Here is a 25,345-nt window from a genome sequence, read left to right as displayed (position 1 = left end):
ATCACTTTTCTGCAGTTGACGTACCGCAGTGGTGCTCAACCTTTTGAAGAGAGCGCAGGCCACTTAAGTGATTTGGTAATCGGTCGTGGGCCACATACAAATGAAATTGTTTCTATTTTATTTTCAATAGCATAATGAAGATTTTAACCATATGGTGACCGCCTCACGCCGATTTTACGTCGGCAGAATGGCACAGGCAGGCAAAAGAGCATACCCGTACGTCCCTTTGAAATCCGCACCCAGCGGGCGTTCACCGGTCCCGCAAACTCGATGTTCGCCAGCGGCCCGCAATTGCGGCGAGGAGAGGCAGAACGGGGAGGTGCCTATGTAAACAAGGAATTTCCCTGTTCTGCCTAGCAACATGACAGGGATCTACTGCCCCCTGTCATCGGGAGCTGTGATCTCTATCATGTTGTAGCGAGCCCACCCCCCCTTCACAGTTAGAACACACTGAGGGAACACACTTAACCCCTTGATCGCCCCCTAGTATTTAACCTCTTCCCTGCCAGTGACCTTTATACAGTAATCAGTGGCTATTTTTAGATCACTGTATAAATATCACTGGTTCCCGAAATAGTGTCAAAAGTGTCCGATCCGTCCGCCGCAATGTCGCAGTCACGATAAAAATCGCAGATCTCCGCCATTACTAGTAAAAAAAAAAAAAAATTAATAATAAAAATGCCATAAATCTATCCCCTATTTTGTAGACGCGATAACTTTTGCGCAAACCAATCAATATATACGCTCATTGCGATGGGGCAGCTTAGGACTTGTTAAAATTACACGCATGCCTTTCTAACTTTCCCTTTTCGCCTCCTCAGATCATCGTGGCATCGAGTTCCTGGGACACTCGGAGCCAGATACAAGCCAGAGATCTCATTTCAATGAAGATGCTACGGTGTGGTTCTGTGGATCCAGCTGTGATGGAGAACCTCAGGAAGAGGAGGTGGATCACCTGGTGGTCTGGACCAATACACTCAGTTCTGATTTACTAGAAGACTGAGCGGGGACTAAAACCAGCCAACAAACCCAACGGTACAAATATATGATTGCAGCCTCTGTGTCCGGAAACAAAATGACTTTGTTTTATAAGACGACAATTGTGGCGTGTTGAAACATACCCAGCAAGTCTTGGTGACCAGCTCCTTATGTGCCCCCAATACAAACTGGTAAAAGACTGGCCTGCGTGGTGGTTAAGTGGTCGGCACTGTTATTTTTCAGCACTTGGATCACAAGTTCAGTTCCCAGCGGGGTGCCGTGTCTGAATGGAATTCATATGTTTGTGTGGGGTTTTCCAAGCCAAAAACATTCTAATAGGATAATTGGTTCTACCGGGAATATGTGTACTTGCATAACTGTGGTTAGGTCATTAGATTGTAAGCTCCCATGAGACAGGGACTGTTGTGAACAATATTATGTACAGTGAAACCTCAGATTGCGAGGAATGCGGTTTACAAGCTTTTCGCAATACGAGCTGGTTGTTTTTTTTTTTTTTTTAAATCCTGACTCGATTTGCGAGCGTTGTCTCGCAAGACGAAGGGGATTCAAGCCTCTGGGGTGTGCAGTACCGCATGTGGCCAGAGGTGTGGGGGCGCCGGTAACATTCGGAGACACTCCATTCCCAAGTGTCTCCAGCGCCCCCCCCCCCACCTCTGGCCACATGCGGTACTGCATACACTAGCAGTAACACTGGGACTAATTATATTTTTTTACTTTTTGCTATAATAAATATTCTACAAATTTAAAAAAAAAAAATTCTTCCTCAGTTTTGGCCGATATATATTCTTCTACATATTTTTGGTAAAAAAAAAAATCGCAACAAGTGTATATTGATTGGTTTGCGCAAAAGTTATAGCGTCTACAAACTATAGGAAAGATTTATGGCATTTTTTTTATTATTATTTTTTTTTTTTACTAGTAATGGCGGTGATCAGCGATTTTTTTTTTTAGCGGCATTGCGGCGGACAGATCAGACACTTTTGACACACTTTTGGGGCCATTGACATTTATACAGCGATCGGTGCTATAAAAATGCACTGATTACTGTGTTAATGTCACTGCTAGGGAAGGGGTTGACACTAGGGGGCGATCAAGGGGTTAAATGCGTGTTCTAACTGTATGGGGATGTGACTTATTAGGGGAGGAGGCATATCGTTGTTTCTACTTAGTTTACAACCCCTTTAAGTGGTTGAAAATACCTCTGCATATCTGGACTTCATGTCCTTGTGATTTTATATTACGTGTGTGTGCAATGGCTATTTGTAGGTGTTTATGCACCTGTGGGCATTCTTTTTCTTACTATTCTGTCTTTGGGGTTATAGACAGAGCAGACAAGACCGGTATATACATACCTATGTTTTTGTGTTGTTTCTCACCATCTCTTCTTTTTCTTCAATTCCTAGCCCCCCCTCCCCCCCCCGCTTCCCCTCCCTCCCCCATAACCTCCCCTCTTCCCCCCTCCCTTTCTCTCCCTCTTCCCCTCCCCACCTGTTTTTGTTTTCGTTTTTTTTTTATCTACATTTTTTTTTACATACTATGACCAGAGTAGTACTGTACTACTCTGGGGAGATGATCAGGATTTTTTTTTTTTTACAGTATGATGATCACAGTATGATGATAAGCAATCATTTTTATGAATGGCATTCATTCATTGTCAGTGTGTACTATTGTGAAGCTATGATTGGCAACAGCTATCACAAGCTACAGATGTGCAAGGACATATCCCCCACTCGGCTCTATGCCCTTGGAGGACCAGATCAACGATTGAGGTCACTTCCGTCTCTCGGGCTTTAAAGAGCAGTTCCCATTTAAAAAAAAATTTAAAAAGTCAGCAGCTACAAATACTGCAGCTGCTGACTTTTAATAATCGGACACTTACCTGTCCCAGGGTCCAGCGATGCCGGGGGATAGAAGCCCCGCTGGTCTCCCCCCTCCGTTTGGCGGCGCCGGCATTGCAACTGTGGGTGCCCGGCTGTGGCTTCACAGCCGGGCACCCACTGTGCATGTGCGAGTGGCGCCGCGCATGCCGTGATTGGCCGCTCAGTCATCTGGGGCGAGTTTACGGTGGAGGAACTTGACTGGCCTGCACAGAGTCCTGACCTCAACCTGATAGAACACCTTTTGGGGTGAATTATAGCGGAGACTGCGAGCCAGGCCTTCTCGTCCAATATCAGTGCCTGACCTCACAAATGCGCTTCTGGAAGAATGGTCAAACATTCCCATAGACACACTCCTAAACCTTGTGGACGGCCTTCCCAGAAGAGTTGAAGCTGTTATAGCTGCAAAGGGTGGGCCAACTCAATATTGAATCCTACGGAGTAAGACTGGGATGCCAATAAAGCTTATGTGCGTGTAAAGGCAGGCATCCCAATACTTTTGGTAATATAGTGTATATTTTATAATATCTACTTCATCTGTGGGCCAGAAACGTATTTTAGGGGGTGTTGGATTTGCATTGTCCCATATTTTGTGACATAATCTTTATCCCCCTTTCCATCTATATTCACCATATGTTATGCAAGACCCTTCCTTAACCACTTGCGGACCACCCACCGTACATATACTGCGGCCGCTCTGCACCATATTGTGTATCTAGTACAGTGATGGCGAACCTTGGCACCCCAGATGTTTTGAAACTACTATTCCCATGATGCTCAACTACACTGCAGAGTGCACGAGCATCATGGGAAATGTAGTTCCAAAACATCTGGGGTGCCAAGGTTTGCCTTCCCTGATCTAGTATGTGATCCAATACTTCCAGGTCTGGGGCGTGCATGCGTGGCGCCAGTGACCCACTCTCGCTGTGATTGGACACAGCGGGAGCTCAATGTCTGACGGCACCCGCCAATCATTAGGCAAAGAGCTAGAATGGTGATCTATGTAAACAAGGCAGATCGCCGTTCTGTCAATAGGGAAGGCACCGATCCATGCCTTCCCCTAGTAAAAGCACCTCCCCCACAGTACACAAACACTGGCTAGGCACACAGGTAATCCTTTTGATCGCCCCTTCCCAGCCAGTGTCATTAGTACAGTGACAGTGCATATTTTTAGCACTGATCGCTGTATTAGTGTCACTATCTGATTGTCCGCCACAATATCGCAGTTCTGCTATAAATCGCTGATCGCCGCCATTACTAGTGAAAAATAAATAAATACAAATATCCCATGGTTTGTAGACGCGATAACATTTGCGCAAACCAATCAATATACACTTATTGGGATTTTTTTTTTTTACCAAAAATATGTAGAAAAATACATATTGACCTAAACTGATGAAGAAATTCGATTTTTTTCATTTTTTTATAGGGTATGTTTTGTAGCAGAAAGTAAAAATTATAGTTTTTTTTTTTCAAAATTGTCGCTTTTTTGTTTATAGCGCAAACAATAAAAATCGCAGAGGTGATCAAATACCACCAAAAGAAATCTCTATTTGTGGGGAAAAAAGGACGTCGATTTTATTTGTGTACAGAGTCGCACGATCGCGCAGTTATCAGTTAAAATAACGCAGTGCCGTATTGCAGAAAATGGCCTGGTCATGAGGGGGGGGGGTAAATCCTCTGGAGGGCAAGTGGTTAATAAAATCATCAGTTTGCGGATTGGGGGTGCAATTGGGAATCTTTGGGGCACCTAATCCTATCCATATACATATTATTGATCTATCCTATACTTATCCCATAGTATATCATGTATTTCTGTATTTCTTGCAGCTCTCTCCATTGGAATATAGTGGATGGCTGACTCTACCCAACTTCCTCCAACCCCACCGAACACTCTGATTGGTTTCCGAGCTTCTGTTACTTTATATCTTCCTGAAGAAGCGGCTCTGACCCGTGAAACGTGTTGGAGGAAGGAACAAGCCAATGTCGTGATTTATTATGATGTTTGTATGACGCAGCAAATGCAGAGACATCACATGATCAGTCATTTCTGACTCATTTTTACTCTGTTTTAATATTTGTACTAATAAAGTTCAATATTTTGTATACATGTGGATTTGTGATACTGATAAAGTTCTGGAGTTTGTTTGGTTGGGGTGGTTTGTTTAGATATTCAGTAATAAGGATGTGGTAGCAAACAATCTATGTCCTAGGGGGTCTCCAAACTGCGGCCCAGGGGCCGGACATGACCCTTTGCTTGCTATTATCCGGTCCTTGGGGCATGTTTCCTCCCACTATCAGCAACTGCTACCGACACCAACAATGGGGCACTATTCCTCCCACTGACACCAGTGATGGGACACTATTCCTCCCACTGACACCAATGATGGGGCACTATTTCTCCCACTGATACCAATGATGGGGCACTATTCCCCCATTGACACCAACAATTTGGCACTATTCCCCCACTGACACCAACAACGGGGCACTATTCCTCCCACTGATACCAATGATGGGGCACTATTCCTCCCACTGACACCAATAATGGGGCACTATTCCTCCCACTGACACCAACGATGGGGCATTTTTCCTCCCACTGACACCAATGATGGGGCACTATTTCTCCCACTGATACCAATAATGGGGCACTATTCCTATGGGGCACTATTCCTCCCACTGACACCAACAATGGGGCACTATTCCCCCACTGACACCAATGATGGGGCACTATTCCTCTCACTGACACCAATGATGGGGCACTATTCCTCTCACTGACACCAATGATGGGGCACTATTCCTTCCCCTGACATGAATGATGGGGCACTCTTACTTCCACTGACACCAATGACCCAGGGTGGTAGCACCCCCTCTTGGTGGTGTAGATAAATGCGTGTAGGTGGGGCCTGAGGGAAGCACCAGTACGCTAGGCGTGGGGGAATGAGGGATAATGAAACTTGGGGGAAGGAAGCTCCACTGCCCACACTCACCCCATACCCAGGGTGGCAGCACCCCCTCTTGGTGGTGAGTGGGTGTATCGAAGCCTGTAAAAGGCATTGCCACCCTTGTTGGTAGATTTAAAGAGGAGGGCCAGTCAAAAAAAAAAAAAAAAAATTAAGGCTAGGTTCACACTGCTGCAGTGCGAATTTAGCGCGATTTTGATCCGATTGCATTGCAAATTTGCATTGCTAATTCTTTGTGTGTTCTTGCGATTCTACTGCAAATTTTGCAATCTATGGAGCTGAATTCGCATCGCACACGGATCAAACTCGGACAGGACCCTTTTTTTACGCAGGTTAAATTCGCAACGCATTGATGTGAACAGCACTCATGGAAAACAATGTTATTAAAATGAATTGCGAATTTGAGCGATCGCAGCGGCTCAAATTCGCAATAAAATTCGCAGCAGTGTGAACCTAGCCTCAAAGTCAGCAGCTACAAATACTGCAGCTGCTGACTTTTAATTGGACACTTACCTGTCCCTGGGCCCAGCGATATGGGGGATCGAAGCCCCGCTTGTCTCCCCCTCCGTTCAGCGGCGCCAGCATTGCAACTGCTTCACAGCCTGGCACCCACTGCGCATGCGCGAGCGGCGCCGCATGCCGTGATTGGCCGCTCAGTCACCTGGGACCTGTAATGGGTCCCAGATGATTGACAGGAGGGAGGGAGCAGAGCTGAGCCCTTCCTGTGCCTGGGGGGAAGTGATGTCACCAGCCCAGGCACTGGAAGAGGCAGACTACGAGGGACCCCCTAGCAACAGGCATTTAGAGGTGAGTAAAAAAAAATATATATATATATCCAAATGGTTTTTTGTATTTTTTCTGGGATTTTTCATGTAGTTTTTTTTTTTTTTGGGTGGAACCCCATTATTTTCCTGCTTTGTTTTTCTTTTGTTCACGTCTATTTTATAAACGATAAACAATTAAAACTTTTTTGTTTTTGTTTGCTTTGTTAGTGAATATTTTTACACATATATATTAATATAGTTACACATTTCACATGGAAAAAGCGCAAAATTAAAAAAAAAATCAATCTATTTTAATTTGTAAATAAATTTTCAATGCTTTGTACCATTGCTGACAGCTGAAGTTAAAACAAAACAGTTGCGGTAGGTATCGGTAATTGGTATCGGTGAGTACTAAAAAAAAAGTATCGGTACTTATTGTACAAAACAATGGTATCGGTGAATCCCTACAGGGTAACTAAAGTCACTAAAATTCTCGTACGACAGAAAAAAAAAAAAATCGGAAGTGATGTCACGTGTTTGTATTGTATTTTGGGATGACAACAATACTGATTAAACGAAAATCGTACGATCTGATATCGCACGAGGAAAATTTTTCGCGCTTGTCCGATCAAATAATATCGGATGAGAGGTCGTGATCGGCTCTCGAAAGTACTGTACACACAATCCGAAAATCGTACGATTCTTCCTCGGACGACAGTTTTTCGTACGATATTCGGATCGTGTGTACGGGGCCATAAGGCAGTACGAAGTCACGTGATGTGCGTGTGAGAAGACGTTCCCTGCCGAGCGAATATAAGCAGCTGACGTAATCAGAGGGGCGGGAATATCTCCCCCCCCCCCCCCATGGTAATAATTGCCACTCAGGATGGTTGTAGTCCCTCCCTCTGGAATGTGGGGGAGGGGGTGGGACTAGTGCATGCTGGGTAATAAGGAATGAACATGTGCTGACTGCTGCTCAGGAGCCATTTTGGAAGGTTGTACTCCCAGCATGGGGGTCACAGTGCAGAGCTCTCTGATGGAGGTAAGCTGATCACTGGCTGGGGGCTCCTGGGGAGAATATACTTTGTTGTCTCCAATTCCTCTGAAACAATGTTACCAATTTCTGCAGCTGTTGCAGATATTTCATGCAGGGGGGGAGGGGTGCATACAGCAGCAATGCAACCCCAAGAACAGATCATTTCTCTCCTGTGAGTTCAGTTCACACATTATTATTATTATTATTATTCAGGATGTATATAGATGTGATGGAATGCACTGGAAAAAAAAAAAAGGACATGTAGCTGGGTGGACATGCACTTTAAATTTTGCATACAATTGGATGTTTAGCTTCTTCTTCCTGTATGTGTGTGCTGATGTAATGTCAGTCGTCTGCTATACAGTGTATATATACTGAAAATTGAACAACAGATGTTGTGTGTGTGGGGTGTAGGGTTTTTTTTTTTTTTTTTTTTTTTTTTTCCATGCTAGTCGCATATCTAAAATGAAGAGGTTGTGAAAATTCTCATACAACAGAATAAAAAGTTGGAAGTGTTGTATTGTATTTTTGGACGACAACTGTACCGATTGAATGAAGATCGTATGCTCTGGTATCGTACAAGAGAAATTTGTGTGCTTGTCCGATTGGATGAGCTGTCAATCGGCTCTCGAAAGTACTGTACTAACTCCCATTATCATACGATCGATTCGAAAGCGGTATTTTTGTGTGTGTACAGGCCGTTTCAAGTTGAACTAAACTCTGGAATATCCCCCCCCCCCTCTCCCGCCTCAATCTTCCGGCAACCCCCTCTCTGGGTTGCCTCCTTCCCTGGTGCTGAATTTTCAGCCTCTTGATTGGTGGGGGGGGTCACCCATACATGAGTCGGTCGTTCTAAACACAGCCAACGTGTGCTGGGAATGCTGAGCTCTGCACACGGTGAACATTCAATAAAAACTGCACGTAGGCAGGGAAGTGTCTCGGGCCTCCATTCACCCTTCTAGAAAACTCCAATGTTGAGCGACTTTGGAGTGCAGCTTTGAATGGGTGCGACTTTGGCTTTGACCACCGATAACAAACAAATGTCACATGTATAACATTCAGGTGAGACTTTTAACATTGAAGACTATGGCCCTGAAGTCGCATGAAAGTCAGACCAAAGTAGTACGTGAATTGCTTTGAAGTTGCTGTGACTGTCGCATAGATATAAATGGTACTCATTGGAAAAAAAATGGGGTGTGATTTGTCGTGTGACTCTGATCAAGTGTGAATGGAGCCTCACTGAAGAAGAGATATGAGGCCGGAGTCACCTGCAATACAGAGCTGCCTGCTGGCAGTTTCCTGTAAGTTAGGTTCCATTTTAAGAAATGAACTGCAGCACATGTTGAAAATGCATTGTGGTGTATCGCGGTGCGAGATACCCCGTTTCCCCCGAAAATAAGACCTAGCGTGATTGTCGGTGATGGCTGCAATATAAGCCCCACCCCCCAAATAAGCCCTACCCTGAAAAGAAGACCTTCAAGGACTTTAACTAGAGCTAATATGGGGGGGGGGGGGGGTAGGGCTTATATTGCAGCCATCACCGACAATCACGCTAGGTCTTATTTTCAGGGAAACAGGGTAAATCGGGGTGTGTGAACAAGCCCTAAATGTCAGGGATGCTTCTGCTTCCATGGGCAGCTCCAAACGTTTTGCAGGTAAGCTGGCCATACACTATACAACCTGATTGTACAATCTCCTAATAGATCTTTCTGATTTCCATTTGTCTGTTTTTTTTGTTTTTGTTTTTTTTATATTACAAAATTTTTGGTAAAGATTGTACAATTGATTGTATCGTCGCCTAATAGCCTGTGTGTGTATGTATGTGTGTGTGTGTGTGTGTGTGTGTGTGTGTGTGTATACATTTATAATTTTATTAGGTCCTTCCCAGCCACAGCAGCCAGGGAAAGTGACAGTTGAACCTGGAAGTGATGTAATAAACCTTGCTGTGGGGATCTTATTAGGGGAGATTAGTGACGGTAGAAGGGATGGACATTTGCTGGTCTCCCTCCCCCCGCTATCTGGGACACCCCACCACCATGCTGGTCCTGGGTCTGCCGTGGGGGTTGGGTGGAAGTGTGCAAAAACCCCTCTCTGCCGACCTGAATAAACTTCTTACACTATATAACTGAGGCCGCTATGTACTATACTTAGAGCTGGGCAATTTTCTCAAAAAAAAAATAAATCTGCGATCTTATATTTTTATTTTTTTTTTTTTTTTTTTGTTCTTGATTAACGATTCGAATCGAGGGGGTGTGGTTTTTTTTTTTTTTTTTGACACCGTGCCAGTCCTGAGGAGCTGCGGGCAGGAGTTTTTAGGCGAGGCAGCGTTGTCCGGTTTCACGGACTAGGCGAAGCCGTGGCCTCACCTAAAAACTCCTGCCCGCAGCTCCCTCAGGACTGGCACGGTGTCAGCACCGGTCCTGGTGAAAAAAAAAAAAAAATCGATTTGCTTAAATTTTGAAGCGATTTGACCTCTCAACTCGATTCAAGATTCAAATCGCTTCGAAACCCCCCCACTCCCCCCCCCCCCACTCCCCCCCCCCCCCCCCCCCCCACACGTCGCGTTGGCGAATATACTGTAATTGGTGACTTCCATTCAGGAGAAGCCTTGTATCTTTATCAGTGAATACAAGGCTTCCTTTGGCTCAGGTGGACGGATAATGTCCTGATCTAGGATGCGGGCCGCACACGTACCACCGCCGCTAAACGTCCGGCCCGCCGGTGCACGTGATGAACGTACGAGCGCCCAGCCCGCGGGCACTTAAAACCCCAGTCGGCTTTCTTGGGATAACGACCGATGCGGATAAGAAGCCACTCGGATGTTATCCCAAGCAGCAGGTGGTGACGTCCCACCAGGAGGCCCGAGCAACCAGCCGGCATGTCCGCCGGCCAGATCTAGTAACCTAGAAGGGACGTCATGACATCTCTTCTGCTTTACAGAAGACTTAAAGGCGCCAAATTTAAACAATGACAGCATTCAAAATCGCCAAACTTGGTGTTTTGAATGCTTTTAAATGCAAAGGAGGAATTTGGGGTCTTGTAGCCCCCAGATTCCTTCATAAAGGGTGCCTATTACTGTCACAAGGGATGTACTAATGTGCACTGGTACGTCGCACAAAGCTTTCTTTTGGTGGTATTTAATCACTACTGGGTTTTTTTTTTTTTTTTTTTTCTGCTAAATAAAAACTGAATTTTTTGAAAGAACAATGTTTTTCTTAGTTTCTGTCAGTAAATTTTGGTAAATAAGTAATTTTTCTGCTTCACTGATGATCAGTGCTCTGATTACCTGTACAGAGATCTCCCCTGTGAGGAAGTGCTGCTGATCGGCTCTCCTCTCCCCCTGTCAGTGTGAGGCGAGGAGAGCCGATAAAAACGGCCCTTCTGTGCTTCATGTGATTGGGTACAGAGCCATGACCCCGAGGCCATGTTGTATGACGTACCAGACTGAGAGGAGGTGGTTAAGTTGCAAACTGCAATGAAATTGGCGGTGCGTATCGCACCAATCTGCGGCTTTGAAATCGCACTGAAGTAGCGCAACTTCAAAGCAGTGCTGCTGTTGAACCCGAGCTAAATCTGTCTTCTCTGTGCTGCTGATCACATTTATTCCTGAGATGATGAAAGCTATGTTGGTAGGGACATCTGATGAGAATGATGATTACCAACGTCTCTGAGCGGGTACTTTTTTTTTCTTCTTTTGTTAACTGGAATCAATAATTCACTTCCAGATTGCTGACTTTTCAATGTGATTTTATTACAGATCATCACTTGGGTTTACCTGAGGTTCGGTATGGAGGTGGGTTCAACACGATTTTACTGCTTTGTTGTAGGAATTTAGGCAATGTTGCACTCATTTTGTCTCTTCACACATCAATTGTATGTAGGGACTAGAGCTGGGGTGATTTTTCTCCAAAAAAAAAAATCAGCATAATTATTTTATTTATTTTTTTTAAAAAAACTCAATTCACGATTCAAATCGAGGGGTTTTTTTTTTTTTTTTCGGCGCTTTTTTTTTTTTTTTTTTTTTATGGACACTGCGCCGGTCCTGGGGAGCTGTGGGCAGGAGTTTAGGCGAGGCTGTGGCTTCAGCCTAGTCTGCGGCGTCCGGCCTTGTGGACTAGGCCGTGGCCTCTCCTAAAAACTCCTGCCCACAACACCTCAGGACCAGCACGGTGTCAGCGCCGTTCCTGGTGGGAAAAAAAAAATCGATATGACCTCTCAACTTGATTCAAGATTCAAATCGAGGTTTGGTGGTGTGTGGTTTTTTTTTTTTTTTTTTTTATCCCCCTCAGCCCTAGTAGGGACTCGCCTGTCTGCATTGATTTATGCTTGGTAAGGATCATACCCCACCCCCTCTTTTCCTTTTCTGGGGACAGCCCAAAAGTTGGGATTTTCTTTTACTTTGACTTTCAATAATGGTAAACAGGACAAATGGCGAGGGTGAATCTCCTTTAATGGGGACACAGACAGCAATAATATCCTGACGGGTTCTAATCCTTCTATCCAAAACTTAAAAAAAAAAAAAATAAGTTTTGCATATAGTTCTTTTTGAAGTCCAGTTCAGTCTGAACTAATTACTTGAATGTGTAATGCTGCTCTGACTCTTCATTTTGCTTCTCTTGACTTCCAGATGAGTTTACCACCAATATGTGCGCCGATGCATCGCAAACCAGCGCAAGAAAGAACCCACTAAAGATCGCACGTCTAACCAGCGTTTGTGTTTTTAGACCAGAGAGTCCTGTCCATCATGCTTCAGGGCTCTTGGGTAAGTCTGCAACTCTTTCTGCATCATATGGAAATGTGGGCTGTAAATGATGACTTGAAAAAATCAATGGGAATCTCTCTGAAAAAAGACTGAGGGAAATCTTCTACTCTGATACCGTGTAGAAAATAGAACCTTCTTTTAGTTTGTATATCTTGTCTTCATGTTTCCCTTTCCCTTTTTTTTTTTTTTTTTTTTTTCCCTTCTAGATCAGACCTGTACCATCCCAGGAACAACATGAAGGTTTGTAATCCACTTTTAAAGCAAGCCATAGATGATTTCTTTTTTTTTTTTTTTTTTTTTTTTTCATTCAAAGTTTTATTGAGATAAGTACAAGAAATAAATAAAACATAGTGTACAGTGCTTCAGTCGCAGATGCAACTGCGTAAAGATGATTTCTTTTCTTTCTCCACATGTGTAAGGAAAGAAAATTGCTGGCAGTACAAACAACCTGTTGGAAATTTTTTTTGCATGCGATTTACTAGATTACAGTCCATGGATTGGCTTCGGTACAACCAGCCTGCCCATAGATGTGTTGTATGTGGTTATGCAGGCGGCGTTGAGGATCCTCTTTAGATGCACTCTGATTATATGCCCCAGTTTTGAAATGGGGAGCGCTGTCCATACTACAGACAATCTCTCTTGCAATGGGTAGCAGTCTTGGCATGTATTGTAGAGCAGGGATATGCAATTAGCAGACCTCCAGCTGTTGCAGAACTACAAGTCCCATCATGCTTGTGGCTGTCAGTCTTGCTATGCCTCATGGGACTTGTAGTTCTGCAACAGCTGGAGGTCCGCTAATTGCATATCCCTGGTGTAGAGCAACTCCAGTCTACTGGGACCACATGTAAAATAACACCACTCAAATGCCTCCCGTTTGTCCATCAGTTCTCCTCCCACAGTGGGTGTCGGGCCCCTCCCAGGAGCACGTCTTACTCCATGGAACTATCACAATAGCAAAATTGGGGGTGCACACCACAAAGATCAACCACATCTGCAAAGGAAACAGCTGCTTTAGCCCCCCTCATCTTGTCCACACCCCTCTGACATGTTTCACCCCCATTAAGGTTTATTTGTAGAGGTGATCTGCACCCCCTAATTTTTTGCTATTGTGATTGTTTCAGTCTACTGGGGAGTTGAGCTACTATGATGTGCACCTTGTGTCTCTGTATATACCAGTGATGGCGACCCTTGGCGTCCCAGATGTTTTGGAACTACATTTCCCATGATGCTCATGCACTCTGCAGTGTAGTTGAGCATCATGCGAAATGTAGTTCCAAAACATCTGGGGTGCCAAGGTTCACCATCACTGCTATAGACTGTCTCCTGGTAAGGGTGCTTTTGGACTCGTGGGGCTTCACTTTTATGGTTTATCAGGTATCTGGCCACACTGACTTTTACATTCAGAGAGTTGGTCAACTGATGATGATTTAACATAATGTCGGCACCAGTCATCTTGAGCAAAGCTGCTCTTAGGTTTTGTGCTCTTTGGGTTTTAAATGATGATCCAAATGTCTGACCTGAAATATACATGTTGATTGTATTGCTGCTGAAATAAACCCTACACTCGATTGTGCATGTACTGGTAACCTGCTTTTGCGATACTAACCACCTTTTTGTATTTTGGTCTCCTAGGTGCTCCATCAGTGGGACTTGACTTTTTAAGGTGAGGTATATTGGCATCTATAGTGGAGGGGGGGGGCGTGGCTCCCCCCCCCCCCCCCCCCCCCTCTTGTGACCGGTGATGAAACTGATTCTGCCATATGATGGCTGATTTTATAACCTTAACTAGTGTATACAATACAATCAGCGTTACCTCTAAACCAGGGGTCGTAAACTGGTGGCCCTCTTGCTTCAGTTACAAGCATGATGGGACTTGTAGTATCCCAACAGCTGGAGGGCAACCAGTTTGAGATCCCTGCATCTAAATCATATATACAAATATGACTAAATTCTATGTTGGTGTCAATATTCAAATGTATTCAGTTGCTGCTGTACACTCCTAGCAATTTCACTACACCAAATGACACCTAAAATAACTTGTATAGTGCAGCGCCACTGAATTCTAAGCTATTCTGTGCTCCTAAATAAAATTCTTCACATAAAAATCTAAAGTGTCCTATAACAAAGTCCATTAAAATAGTTGATCCACCGCAGTGCTCTTCAATCACCAATCGGCTTATGACACCAAAAGTGCACAGCACCCCTGGTTGAAAGACCTGCTCACCTCTGAGTTCCAATAGGCTCTATGTGAGATCACTCTTGTGGTATTACCCTGCTATGGTCTCCTTCCTCCCCTCCAGGGATATCCAGCTCTGTTGGCACGTCTCTTTGCTCAGCAATCCAAAAGGCAGACTACATATTGCTCTCCCTTTCGACACATTTATTAACGTGCCCCCCCCATAAAAACACACTTGCAAGATATACAAATAAAGCACTTCTATGTCTAACACATCTGCACACTCGCCACTCCAAGGAACGCGGTGGCTACGTGACGCTATGGGCTCAGATCCGCCCTCCTATACGTGTATCACCCGCTCATTGGGCTTCTACTGAAGCTTAAGGTGTTTGAAATTCTGTCAGTCTTGGTCCAATGAAGGTTCCCTGGATACAATCTGTTTGCTCACCCGGTGTGATGGAGAAAGGGAGTGAAACTTGCTGGATCCTGGAGAATGCAGTTGAAGTCCTGGCTTCATGCCTTTGTTACCCAGCATGCAAGCTTGATGGTTGAGGTGCAAATTTTGAATGGCACCAGGGCAACAGTTTTATTGCAGCGCAATGTTCTATGTGTTGTGTGAACTGCATTAACAAACAGGTCAGGTCTAGTTTTCAGTGCATTGGCACTGATTTAAAATGGAATGAACTCCCTTAATGGCCAGCATTCCAAGGATAAGCAGAAAGAAGGTGTTGGATGCAAATCTTCAACCAGTAGAAAGTTTATTGAGCCTGGTAGCTTGGGTTCAGCAACTCTTGCCAAAAAATGGAAGCTCCCACCCTGCAGACTGAGAAATCCAAGTGTTGGTGAGCCAAAATGAGCACCAAAGTTTTTCTTTCCAGAAGTGAGAACAAGAAAACCAAAGGCAGCTAACCTGTCAGAAGTGATTAATGCAGATAGCAGAGGGGTGAGAGGAGACAGAAATCGCTCAGTGCTTTGGGTTGAGGCAGGTACACACTATAGAGTAGGGGGTCTCAAACTGGCGGCCCTCCAGCTGTTGCGGAACTACAAGTCCCATCATGCGTCTGCCTGAGGGTGTAATGCTTGTAACTGTCCGCCTTGCAATGCCTCATGGGAGTTGTAGTTTTGCAACAGCTGGTGGGCCACCGGTTTGAGACCCCCTGCTATAGAGGGATATACTCTGTTTGTTTCTTTAGAGGTTTGCCAATGTAATGTGCCTGGGTTGTAAGGACAATGCAGAGCAGGGGTCTTAAATTGGCGGCTGTTGTGGAACTACAAGACCCATCATGCCTCTGTCTGTGGGAGTCGTGCTTGTAACTGTCAGCCTTGCAATGCCTCATGGGAGTTGTAGTTTTGCAACAGCTGGTGGGCCACCGGTTTGAGACCCCCTGATGTAGAGCATGTGGAGAAACTACAAGGGGAGAAAATACGTTCCTACATGTCAACGGGGCAAAACTCCTGTGTGATCAAGCTCTGCCAGAAACAGCTGCTCTGTCCTGTGTGTTCTAGGTCTGTGACTTGGAAGCGGTAATATAACTGTTCTAAACAGGGAAAATAAAACTATCCAACATAAGCATTTTCACGTTTCTTAAATTGAACCAAACTGTTGGTATTGGCTACTGGGTAGAATATTAAGATCAACTATAGCAACTTGCTTTCCGTATCGTAGGAGGACTTTTTTTAATATGGTGAGAATTTTAGCCATTTTATTACTCTGAATGTACATGATGAAAACATAGTTCAGCTGATTTGCTGTGAAGAACAGTCTTTCGCTCCTATCTGATACATCCAGAGAATTTTTTTTTTTTTTTTTTTGTAGCTTGCTCTAGGCACAATCGCAATACCAACCCCCCAATATCTGTTCATCTCCACAGTTATACATTGATTAATTTTTTTTTTTTTTTTTTTTTTCCCCCCATCAAAACGATTCCTTAACTCCCAAGAGCCTACCCACACAGTATGTGTAGCGAAAGGGCTCTTGGGAGATGTACTTCTGGTGCCATGACTTTCAATGGGAACTGAGCTCTCTACAGCTGACCCTCAAATCTGTGGTGATGTCACAGGGTGTAATAGTTTTTGACAATAACATGGTAGAGGAAGCAGGATTGGTCATGATCTAGAGCAGTCATGGCGAACCTTGGCACCCCAGATGTTTTGGGACTACATTTCCCATTATGCTCATGTACCCTGCAGTGTTGAGCATCAGGGGAAATGTAGTTCCAAAACATCTGGGGGTGCCGAGGTTCACCATCACTCATCTAGAGGAAGATTTGGGATGTCCCAGAAAAAAGTTTTTTCTAAGGTACCAATGCAAACACATTATTACATGCAGTTTCTTTTTTATTTTTTTTTTTTTTGTAGATCTCTAATACGAAGATGACACTTCAGTCCACATAGTAAGTAAAATGCTCCTTTTTGGCTCCAGCTCTTATACCAGCAGTTTGCCATTTCCAGGTCAGGCGGTGATGACACACTTGCCCTCACTGAGAACCTCGTTCAGTAATGAGAACCCCATAAGTACTCAAAACATCTGAGCTTGACCAATGTCCCTATTGAGAGAAAATGTAGTAAAGTAAGAGATTGATCGTGAGAAAATTTACATTGTTCCCTTTTTCTTAGATCTCTAATTCCGAGGTTGAACAACTCCAAGCCATCTGGTAAGCAAAATGACCCTTCTACCCAAAACTTTAAGGCCCTTTTCACACGAAGGGCCCATTTTTCAGGCAGACCTGATCAGATGATGTATCTACCCCTTATGGACTATCGGGTTTAAATGAAATTGTGTTTATTTTACACTCTTCTACCTCCAATCTGATCGGGTCCACAAAAAAAAAGCAGACAGACCTGTCATCCACCCACCCTGCTCTGATCAGCGGGGATCTGTGAGCGAATCCCCTGATAAGGGGTCCATCCCATGTGAAAGGGGCCTTAGTGACATGTCCCTGTACTGTGAGCTTTATTTCCAAGTCAAGCAGTGATGACACACTTGCCCTCACTGAGAACATTGTTCTGTAATGAGAACCCCATAAGTACTCAATCAATCTGAGCTTGACCAATGTGCCTATTAAGATGTCTGTTTGCACCCGCCGATCGTTCAGCACACAGGCAGAATGGTGATCTGTCAGTAAGGACGGTATGGAACTGGGATCTGTGTTCTCGGTCATGAGTAATCGCGCCCGCCGGGCACTCCCATCGGCTCCGGGGCGAGCTGCGCGCGCCCCTAGAGGCCACAGCTGTGCCATTCTGCTGCAGTAAATCTGCAGTGGCTGGTTGGCAAGTGGTTAAAGTAACGCAGTGCTGAATCGCAAAAAATGGCCTGGAAGGTGGGGGGGGGGCTAAATTTCTTTCTGGAGCTGAAGTGGTTATAATTGATCTGTCATGGAAACCTTTTTGGAGGAAGTTTTACATTGTTCCCTTTTTATTTTTTTTAGATCTCTAATTCTGAGAAGCATGAACAATTCCAGGCCACCTGGTAAGCAAAATGCCCCTTCTAATCAAAGCTGTGAATGACCTCTCCCTGTACTCCTGAGCTCTATTATAAGGTCAGGCGGTGATGACACACTTGCCCTCACTGAGAACGTTGTTCAATAATGAGAACCCCCTACGTACTCAATCAATCTGAGCTTGACCAATGTCCCTATTAAAGGATAAGTTTGCCTTTGGGAACATGTTGCATCTGTTTTTAGAGTGGAACATGTTCCCAATGCTGCAGCCTTTTCTTCTTCCCACCATCTTGCTATACTAAGGATACAGTGAAAAGGCGGCAAGCGGACATCTTGTTACACCCACAGGCGTCTTGCATTTTATTTTTAACAGTAAACGGAGCTTATATAGTCAAATTGAGTATTTTGAAATCCGTCTGTTTTTCATTTTTCGTTGATTTTTTTTTTTTTTTTTTTTTTTTCAAAGCAGCAGTGTTCTGTCAGATTAGCAAACCTGTGAGCTCTGCAGGCTCGCTGCTGCTTTTAAAATTCAACCTCTAAACACATGGATTTCAAAATACTCATTTTGACTATATAAGCTCCGTTTACTGTTTAAAAGTGTGAAATGCAAAACTCCGGTAGGTGTAACAAGATGTCCACTTGCCACCTTCTCACTGTATAGTTCCTGTGTGGGGTGTAGCAAGATGGCGGCGATGAAACTTCACTTCCGTTACATATTCTGATGAGTCAGATGTCGGCTTGTAGTGCTCAATCAGAGCTCTACCAAGGCGCTTTGGATCGCAGTGGTAGTTCTTTGATTTTTCTTGTCAGTGTATCTGCCCATATAGTATGTATGAATACATGGACAGGTCTGCAGGAGATCTGCTGGTGCAATGCCTTACAAGCTCCCAAAAAAAAAAAAATTCTTCTCCTTTTTAAGAAAATAATGCAGTAAAACAATTTTAGCTTATTATAAGATCTGTCATGAGAACTTTTTTGCAGGAAATTTACATTGTTCCCTTTTCTCTTTTAGACTTCTGTAGTTCTGAGAAGTTTGAACCATTCCAGGCCACCTGGTAAGCAAAATGCCCCTTCTAACCAAAGCTGTGAGTGATGTCTTCCTGTACTGTGAGCTCTATTATAAGGTCAGGCAGTGATGACACACTTGCCCTCACTGAGAACATTGTTCAGTAATGAGAACCCCATACGTACTCAAAATATCTGAGCTTGACCAATGTTGATAATACAAATATCTTTTATAAAGTGTTCTGTGTTAATAGAAAAAAGTGATCCTCAACTGCCTACCCATTGCCTGTATTAACAAGCGGTGGATGTTTAATCACGAATGCCTTTTTATAAGTCGCTTCAGAAAACGCACATAGAGGACCAGAGCACTGATTAGCTGTGATCTGAGCTGTCATGTCTTTGCTTTACTGTATCTAAGGAGTACCATTCATCTGTGCGACTTGAAGTCGCAGCAACTTCAACGTAGTCCCTGCACTACTTTGCTGCAACTTGAGGTCCAAAGACCAAGATTGCACAGGCATTGCTTCAAGTCATGCGACTTTCAGGTCATAAAAGTGTATAAGGGGCCTAAGCCTGGATTCTTTAGAGCGATTGATCCACAGAGACATAGCTGTAATGTGGCTGAATAGCATATTCGCAATAAGGCTCCATTGATACCAATGCTTTTATTTTACTTCACATGGGTTCCTATGCACATTCACATTAATTTGGTGCCGCTGCATTTTTGGAAAGGGTCAGACTTTCTTAAATGCCAAACTGCGCCTTTTTTTTTTTTTTTTTTTTTTTATATATAAAGCTGCCATATAAAGCAAAAAAGCTTAAACACAAATGGGGTAAAAAAAACAAGCGAAAAACATGCATAGATGTGAATTGAGCCTGAGACGCTTCAGTAAAACCATACAGAATTTAGCTACTTGGAATTATATTCTTAAATGGCACTTCTAAAGTCCCAAGGTAGCTCTTGTAATGCAGGGGAACAGGTGGGGAGGGTCCAAGGCCCTGCATTGGCATATGGTCTCCCCACTGTTACTGCAGTATGCTGATAGCAGTTGGAGGTGCTCCCCCCACAGTAGCTGGTCCTTCTGGCAAAGCTTTTAGGCTCCTGCGTGGTTGCACGCATACCAGTTTTAAAAGGTGGTAGTGGTACAATCTTTACTGGTGCCCAGTTGTCCTGTATTCTGCAGCCACACAATCTCCTTCGTCAGGGCTGGGTGAAATGGCAGGATCTTAAATGGATTCCATATTACTCCTAGGCAGACTGGGCTGCAGGCAGAGGCTGTTAAGACATGTTGAAACCTCCTCTGCCTGCAGATGAGTCTGATTAGAGGTAATATTGAGTCTATTTAACATCCTACCAAAATTGCACTTTTTTTTTTTTTTTTTTTTTTGCAGGAAATTTTTTACATTGTTCACTTTCTTTTTAGATCTCTGTAATTCTGAGAAGTTTGAACCATTCCAGGCCAACTGGTAAGCAAAATGCCCCTTCTAGTCAAAGCTATGAATGTCCTCTCCCTGTACTGTGAGCTTTATTTCCAGGTCAGGCGGTGATGACACACTTGCCCTCACTGAGAACGTTGTTCAATAATGAGAATCCCCTACGTACTCAAAATATCTGAGCTTGACCAATGTTGATAATAGAAATGTATCCCTTTTATAAAGGGTTCTGTGTTAATAGAAAAAGTGATCCTCAATCGCCTACCCACTGCCTGTACTGACAAGCGGTGGATGTGTAATCGGGAGTTGTTTTTTTTTATAATGTGAACAAACCTTTTATGTGGCATTAATTAAATGGAAAAAAATTGAGATATTAAAGAGCATTTCTTCTTCCCCTTTTTTTTTTTTTTTTTTTTATTTATGATGAATGTAAACATCCCTGGTAATAGAAATGGGCATGACAGGTTCTCAAGAGATCTGGGGTCAAAAAAGACCCCAGATCTCTCATTTACCATTAATAGCAAAAAAGGAAATAATTCCTTTTTAAACCCGCGAGGAGGAAGTGATGTCAGACATCGCTCCGGTCCTCACAAGGACAGAGCAAAGTAGGGGCTATCTTGCCCTCGCTCAGCTTCCTATACAGGCATCTTGGGGATCAGCTCCGGCTCATAAGACAGGACTGTCTGGTAGATTGGTAGTGACTTGTTTAGCAGTAAGCAGAGAGTAAGCGCTTTTTTTTTTTTTTTTTTTTTTTTTTTTTTTTTAGACCAAGTCTGAGAAGAGTGAACAACTACAGGCCACACGGTGAGCAAAATGCCCCTTCCAGCCAAAGCAGTATCTCCCTGTACTGTGAGCTCTATTATAAGGTCAGGCGGTGATGACACACTTGCCCTCACTGAGAACGTTGTTCAATAATGAGAACCCCATACGTACTCTTATCAATCTGAGCTTGACCACTCTTAAGTGAACCTATGGACATTCAAACATTTTACATATTATGAGACATAAGTGAGCTTCAAAACAAGTCCTTATTGACCTCCTGAGATTGAATTTCTCCAGTGCTTGCTGCTACAAAATTCATACAAAAAATTCACTTATCCCCTTGCTTTTGAGCAGGGACTTCACTGCCTGCCAGTCTTCCAATGTGAAGGGGCTGGTGCTAAAAGGAATAGTTCACCTTGCCACAAAGCTGCCTATGCAGATGAGGAGCTTCTGTTGATAAAAATTGTGCAGCGCTAATGTTGAATAAAGCCTTTGCTATAGGTCACTTGCATCCTGGGATGTTGCTAAGTGAGGCCTAGTCATCACTGCTCACCTCCATCACAGGAGTGAGCTCTCAAAGGCTGAGCTTAGAGCTTACTCCATCAGAGCAGAGAGAATATGTAAGGGGGTTTGAATCAAATGGCTCGCTTCTGTGATGGTGGAGGTGAGCAGTGATGACTAGGCCTCACTTAGCAATGTCTTGGGAGTATTCCAGTCAGGCTTCATAAGGTATGTAAATGGCCTACATCTATAGCAAGGGTATTATTCATCTTTAGTCAGAGCTGCAGTTTTTTTTTTTTTTAATCTACAAACATCCCTTACCTGCATGGGCAGGCTTTTTTGTAAAGGTGAATTATCCTTTTTTAAAGTTCAGAAGTTATTGCAACCCAACTTTACAGTCTGTTATGATCTGAGAATTAGTGGCTCCACAGTGCCTGCAGCTACAGAGGTCAGCAAGGGTATATTTTAAAGCTTATTGATCGATTCTTAGGAATATGGAAATGTGACCTTCTTTACCTTGCCTGGTTTGCACGGGGGACGGAATGTTGTCCTATGGCCTCTGAGAATCTGAACATCCTCCAAAGCACCCCGATGCCCCCCACCCCCTGGGATTTTGAGTCTTGTTTAGTCTAAGGCAAAGGATTAAAGAGTGAAATACCTTACTCCTTGCTCCCAGCAGGCTTCCTCCAACTCTGCAATCATTGTCCCGCAGCTGCTCTGGTTCGCTCCAGCCTCCTTCACATGTACCATTCAGGGCCCCAGTATTGTATGTGATGCTGAAGCTCCGCCCACAGACTGGTGTTTTGGCGGTTTTAAGGTAAGTGATCTCCATCTCTCCACTAGATATGAGCATTTAACCCTGGTTATGGAGGGGAGGGAGTAATGTTTTTACTTTCCTGGAGTTGGGCATTGTTTTGAATGTTTACAAGACCTTAACTGCTTCCTCACATCCAATGTCATATGACGTTGTGGACTTTGAGTGGGGATATCTGAATGATGGGTGCAGTTACAAGCACAATTCAGATATCTTTTTAGAGCCAGCAATTCCCTTCACCATAAGAACAATCATAGCTGCACTTCAGCCACTTTATTGTTCTTACAGCCCTCTGGTGCTTCTCTCGGCTTGCCCCATGTGATCAGCAAACCGGAGAAGGAACCGCCCGGCACCGGATGACCATAGAGATTTCCAGCGGGCCAGATGGCCCCGAAGTCTGATTGTTCGGAGCCCGGGCGTGATAGGACATCATGCCTGGCCTCTGCATTCGAAAAATGCTGCCACCTCGGCTGGGTGTCCAAGATCGTGTGTTGGATTTTTTTTTTTTTTTTTGTTTTTTTGGTTTTGTTTTTTTCAGGCTTCCCAGCCTAGCGGAGATCTTGGTCTATCCTCTTAGACAAAAGTGGGGTAACCAATCGGAATGAACACTCACCCCTCTTTGCTGTTGATTAGTGGTAGGTTCCCATTCCAATTAGTGGGCTGCAGATTGCTACCATTCAGCTTTAGCCTGGGTTCATGCTAGATGTGGTGCAAATTTGCTGTGGATTCAGCACTGCATCCAAATCTCAACTCACTCCGATCAGTTTGCAAAATCTGATCCCTATTTTGTTTTGTTTTTTGTCTGCACCAGAATCGGATCGCATGGGTGTTCACACCCATGCGATCTGATTCTGGTGTGGACAAACAAGGGTCCTGCACCAGTTTAATGCAAGTGTGGTGGTTTTTTTTTTTTTTTTTTTTTTTTTTTGAGCCATGCAAAGCCAAATTGCACTCCAGAGACACCACATGTAATTGGCGCAGGTATGTGCTGCGATTCCTGTGTGAATTACATGCGGTTTCTCAGTGTGAACCCAGGCTCGAGGGTCTTGGCCGTTCTCAGTGTGCCTTGGCAAAAAAAATGAATGTATTGGCTTGGGAATTGATAGCTGCATAAACTGCTTTCTTATGAGCTTTTTGTTTTTGGTCTATTCAGAAGAATGTAGCAGAGGATTCTCAGGACCCGGAATGTCATTACAGCCAGTCATCAAATTTTGTATGAGGATGAAGTGACGTGGATCTAGCTGTGATGGGGAAGTGGATCATCTGGAAGCCTGGACCAATGCCTTCTGCTCTGGAGGACTTAAATATTAAATAATTTTTGCATTACATGTAGTATTCACTAAAAAATGACTTATTTAACACATGCATTAAATATTTCTATTTTGAGATACCGTTTGTTGTGTTTGTGTGTTTTTTTTTTTTTTTTTTTTTTTTTTTTTTATATTACAGGCTTTAACACTGTACCCACAGAAAGATCAACTACTTAGGGATTCATGGACATTTGGAGGCATTTAATGCACCCATCATATGTTTTCCGGCACTCTCTCCTGTTCCCTGGGAGCTCCAGGTCTTGCATACAGGATGCCATACAAGTGAATGACTGACTGCACGGCCGTACTATAGTGAGTGCCGGTTAGCAGGATGATGATGCATTTGCATTTACAGATGTAAGGCTGTGTACAGTCATTCACTGGTATGGCAAGACTGTACATGGCATCTTCAGCTCCCTGGTGTGGCAAAGTGTTGAGCTTGGTGCATAAAATGCCTACAAAATGGTAGCCACTGCCATCTGTGTGAAAGAGCCCTGAATGTACAATTTACAGAATGATCTTCCACTGATGCCAGATTACAAATATGGTGTAAATTCTATAGGGTTGCGCTTGGCCCAGAAAGATCACATTGACTGCAAAATAAATCTGACAGCCACAAACCGCTGAACATTGTAATGTGTGGAAAAAAAGGTAAAGTGCTTGGTGCAAGATTTCAAAGTGCGTGTATAAATAATACATGAATGAATTTATTAAATCTTGTGTTCCACAACATATACAATGAATTCAAGCAGATCTTGATTTGTGGTTCCAACTTCCCCATGTGCAATAGAACAAATGGTGTCTATGTGCAAAGTCAATAAATATAGGTGCACTGTGCTGAGACAGAATTATTTTTTAATGCCATGATTACAGTCCAAAAAATTACTGAAAGGGTTATTTTTCCCCTTATAGTTTGTTCATGTTTACAAATTTGAGGCAAAGGAGTTGGATTGTAAGCTTCTCTGGAACAGTCTGAGGTAGATTTTTTATTTATTTTTTTGTGAAATTTTTTTAACTTTGTTAAATATGATGTGGTACTGCCTGTCTGAAAATTTATTGCATGCGATTTAGGGAATGATACCATTAGACTTTCTATACTAAAAATGTATTTCTTTATAAGTTCAATTTGTTGACTTCTTGTGAGATAGAGAGAGATATATATATAAATTTTTTTTTTTTTTTTTATCTGGGTGCTGAAAACTGTAATGCCAGGATCAAGTGTCCCAATGGCTGACGTGTCCTGGAGACTAGTCAGTAGGGACATGTAAAAACCCTATGGGAGTATTTGCACCTGGCTACACAAAATGGCATGCAGGGTAACTTTCATCAATATTTTTAAACCTGAACAGTTATTTTGACCTACTGTGAGCACCTAGTCTGCATCATAAACCTAAAAAAGCTCTGCCAAAGGTGAACCTGCTGGTAACACTTCCTGTTCAGCATGACAATGCTCACTATTATACAGTGCCTATGAAGGAGCAGCATTGTCACCCTTGGAGGGTACT

At 43.6% G+C, this 25,345-nt stretch overlaps 1 protein-coding gene, 1 long non-coding RNA gene and 10 other non-coding genes across 15 annotated transcripts in view; all 12 read left to right on the top strand.

Annotated features, from left to right (window-relative positions):
• UBE2U (ubiquitin conjugating enzyme E2 U) overlaps positions 1–4,982 on the top strand; it is a 67,451-nt gene extending 62,469 nt beyond the window's left edge. For all 3 annotated transcript variants that reach the window (XM_073593809.1, XM_073593810.1, XM_073593808.1), the window contains 2 exons: positions 822–1,035; positions 4,707–4,982. In XM_073593809.1, the coding sequence (XP_073449910.1) occupies positions 822–1,003 (182 nt within the window). In that variant the 3' untranslated portion in view covers positions 1,004–1,035; positions 4,707–4,982. The remainder of the gene's footprint in view (positions 1–821; positions 1,036–4,706) is intronic.
• A 2,539-nt stretch (positions 4,983–7,521) lies between these two features.
• On the top strand, positions 7,522–23,921 carry LOC141103811 (uncharacterized). Of its 2 annotated transcripts, none has more exons than XR_012235373.1 (13): positions 7,522–7,642; positions 11,394–11,429; positions 12,264–12,398; positions 12,605–12,638; positions 14,031–14,061; positions 16,933–16,967; positions 17,191–17,228; positions 18,003–18,043; positions 19,027–19,069; positions 20,444–20,486; positions 21,220–21,257; positions 22,393–22,533; positions 23,684–23,921. It is a non-coding gene; the product is annotated as an uncharacterized lncRNA (long non-coding RNA). The 2 variants fall into 2 exon arrangements; XR_012235372.1 differs by having other exon boundaries at positions 7,523–7,642; positions 22,396–22,533.
• Positions 11,238–11,314, top strand: LOC141104066 (small nucleolar RNA SNORD74). Its single transcript, XR_012235450.1, has one exon. It is a non-coding gene; the product is annotated as a small nucleolar RNA SNORD74 (small nucleolar RNA).
• Positions 12,437–12,517, top strand: LOC141104046 (small nucleolar RNA SNORD79). The gene has a single exon (XR_012235433.1). It is a non-coding gene; the product is annotated as a small nucleolar RNA SNORD79 (small nucleolar RNA).
• LOC141104087 (small nucleolar RNA SNORD78) lies at positions 13,890–13,952 on the top strand. The gene has a single exon (XR_012235468.1). It is a non-coding gene; the product is annotated as a small nucleolar RNA SNORD78 (small nucleolar RNA).
• Positions 16,287–16,362, top strand: LOC141104069 (small nucleolar RNA snR60/Z15/Z230/Z193/J17). Its single transcript, XR_012235453.1, has one exon. It is a non-coding gene; the product is annotated as a small nucleolar RNA snR60/Z15/Z230/Z193/J17 (small nucleolar RNA).
• Positions 17,027–17,111, top strand: LOC141104053 (small nucleolar RNA SNORD103/SNORD85). The gene has a single exon (XR_012235439.1). It is a non-coding gene; the product is annotated as a small nucleolar RNA SNORD103/SNORD85 (small nucleolar RNA).
• On the top strand, positions 17,539–17,623 carry LOC141104051 (small nucleolar RNA SNORD103/SNORD85). Its single transcript, XR_012235437.1, has one exon. It is a non-coding gene; the product is annotated as a small nucleolar RNA SNORD103/SNORD85 (small nucleolar RNA).
• Positions 18,115–18,199, top strand: LOC141104054 (small nucleolar RNA SNORD103/SNORD85). The gene has a single exon (XR_012235440.1). It is a non-coding gene; the product is annotated as a small nucleolar RNA SNORD103/SNORD85 (small nucleolar RNA).
• On the top strand, positions 19,140–19,224 carry LOC141104050 (small nucleolar RNA SNORD103/SNORD85). The gene has a single exon (XR_012235436.1). It is a non-coding gene; the product is annotated as a small nucleolar RNA SNORD103/SNORD85 (small nucleolar RNA).
• Positions 20,557–20,641, top strand: LOC141104052 (small nucleolar RNA SNORD103/SNORD85). The gene has a single exon (XR_012235438.1). It is a non-coding gene; the product is annotated as a small nucleolar RNA SNORD103/SNORD85 (small nucleolar RNA).
• On the top strand, positions 21,321–21,406 carry LOC141104055 (small nucleolar RNA SNORD103/SNORD85). Its single transcript, XR_012235441.1, has one exon. It is a non-coding gene; the product is annotated as a small nucleolar RNA SNORD103/SNORD85 (small nucleolar RNA).
• Positions 23,922–25,345: the final 1,424 nt, after the last annotated feature.

The sequence above is a fragment of the Aquarana catesbeiana genome, linkage group LG07 (genome assembly GCF_042186555.1).
Source record: "Aquarana catesbeiana isolate 2022-GZ linkage group LG07, ASM4218655v1, whole genome shotgun sequence".
NCBI classification, from domain to species: domain Eukaryota; kingdom Metazoa; phylum Chordata; class Amphibia; order Anura; family Ranidae; genus Aquarana; species Aquarana catesbeiana.
The sequence above is the reverse complement of the archived record's forward strand: the minus strand, read 5'-3'. Positions and strand labels throughout refer to the sequence as shown.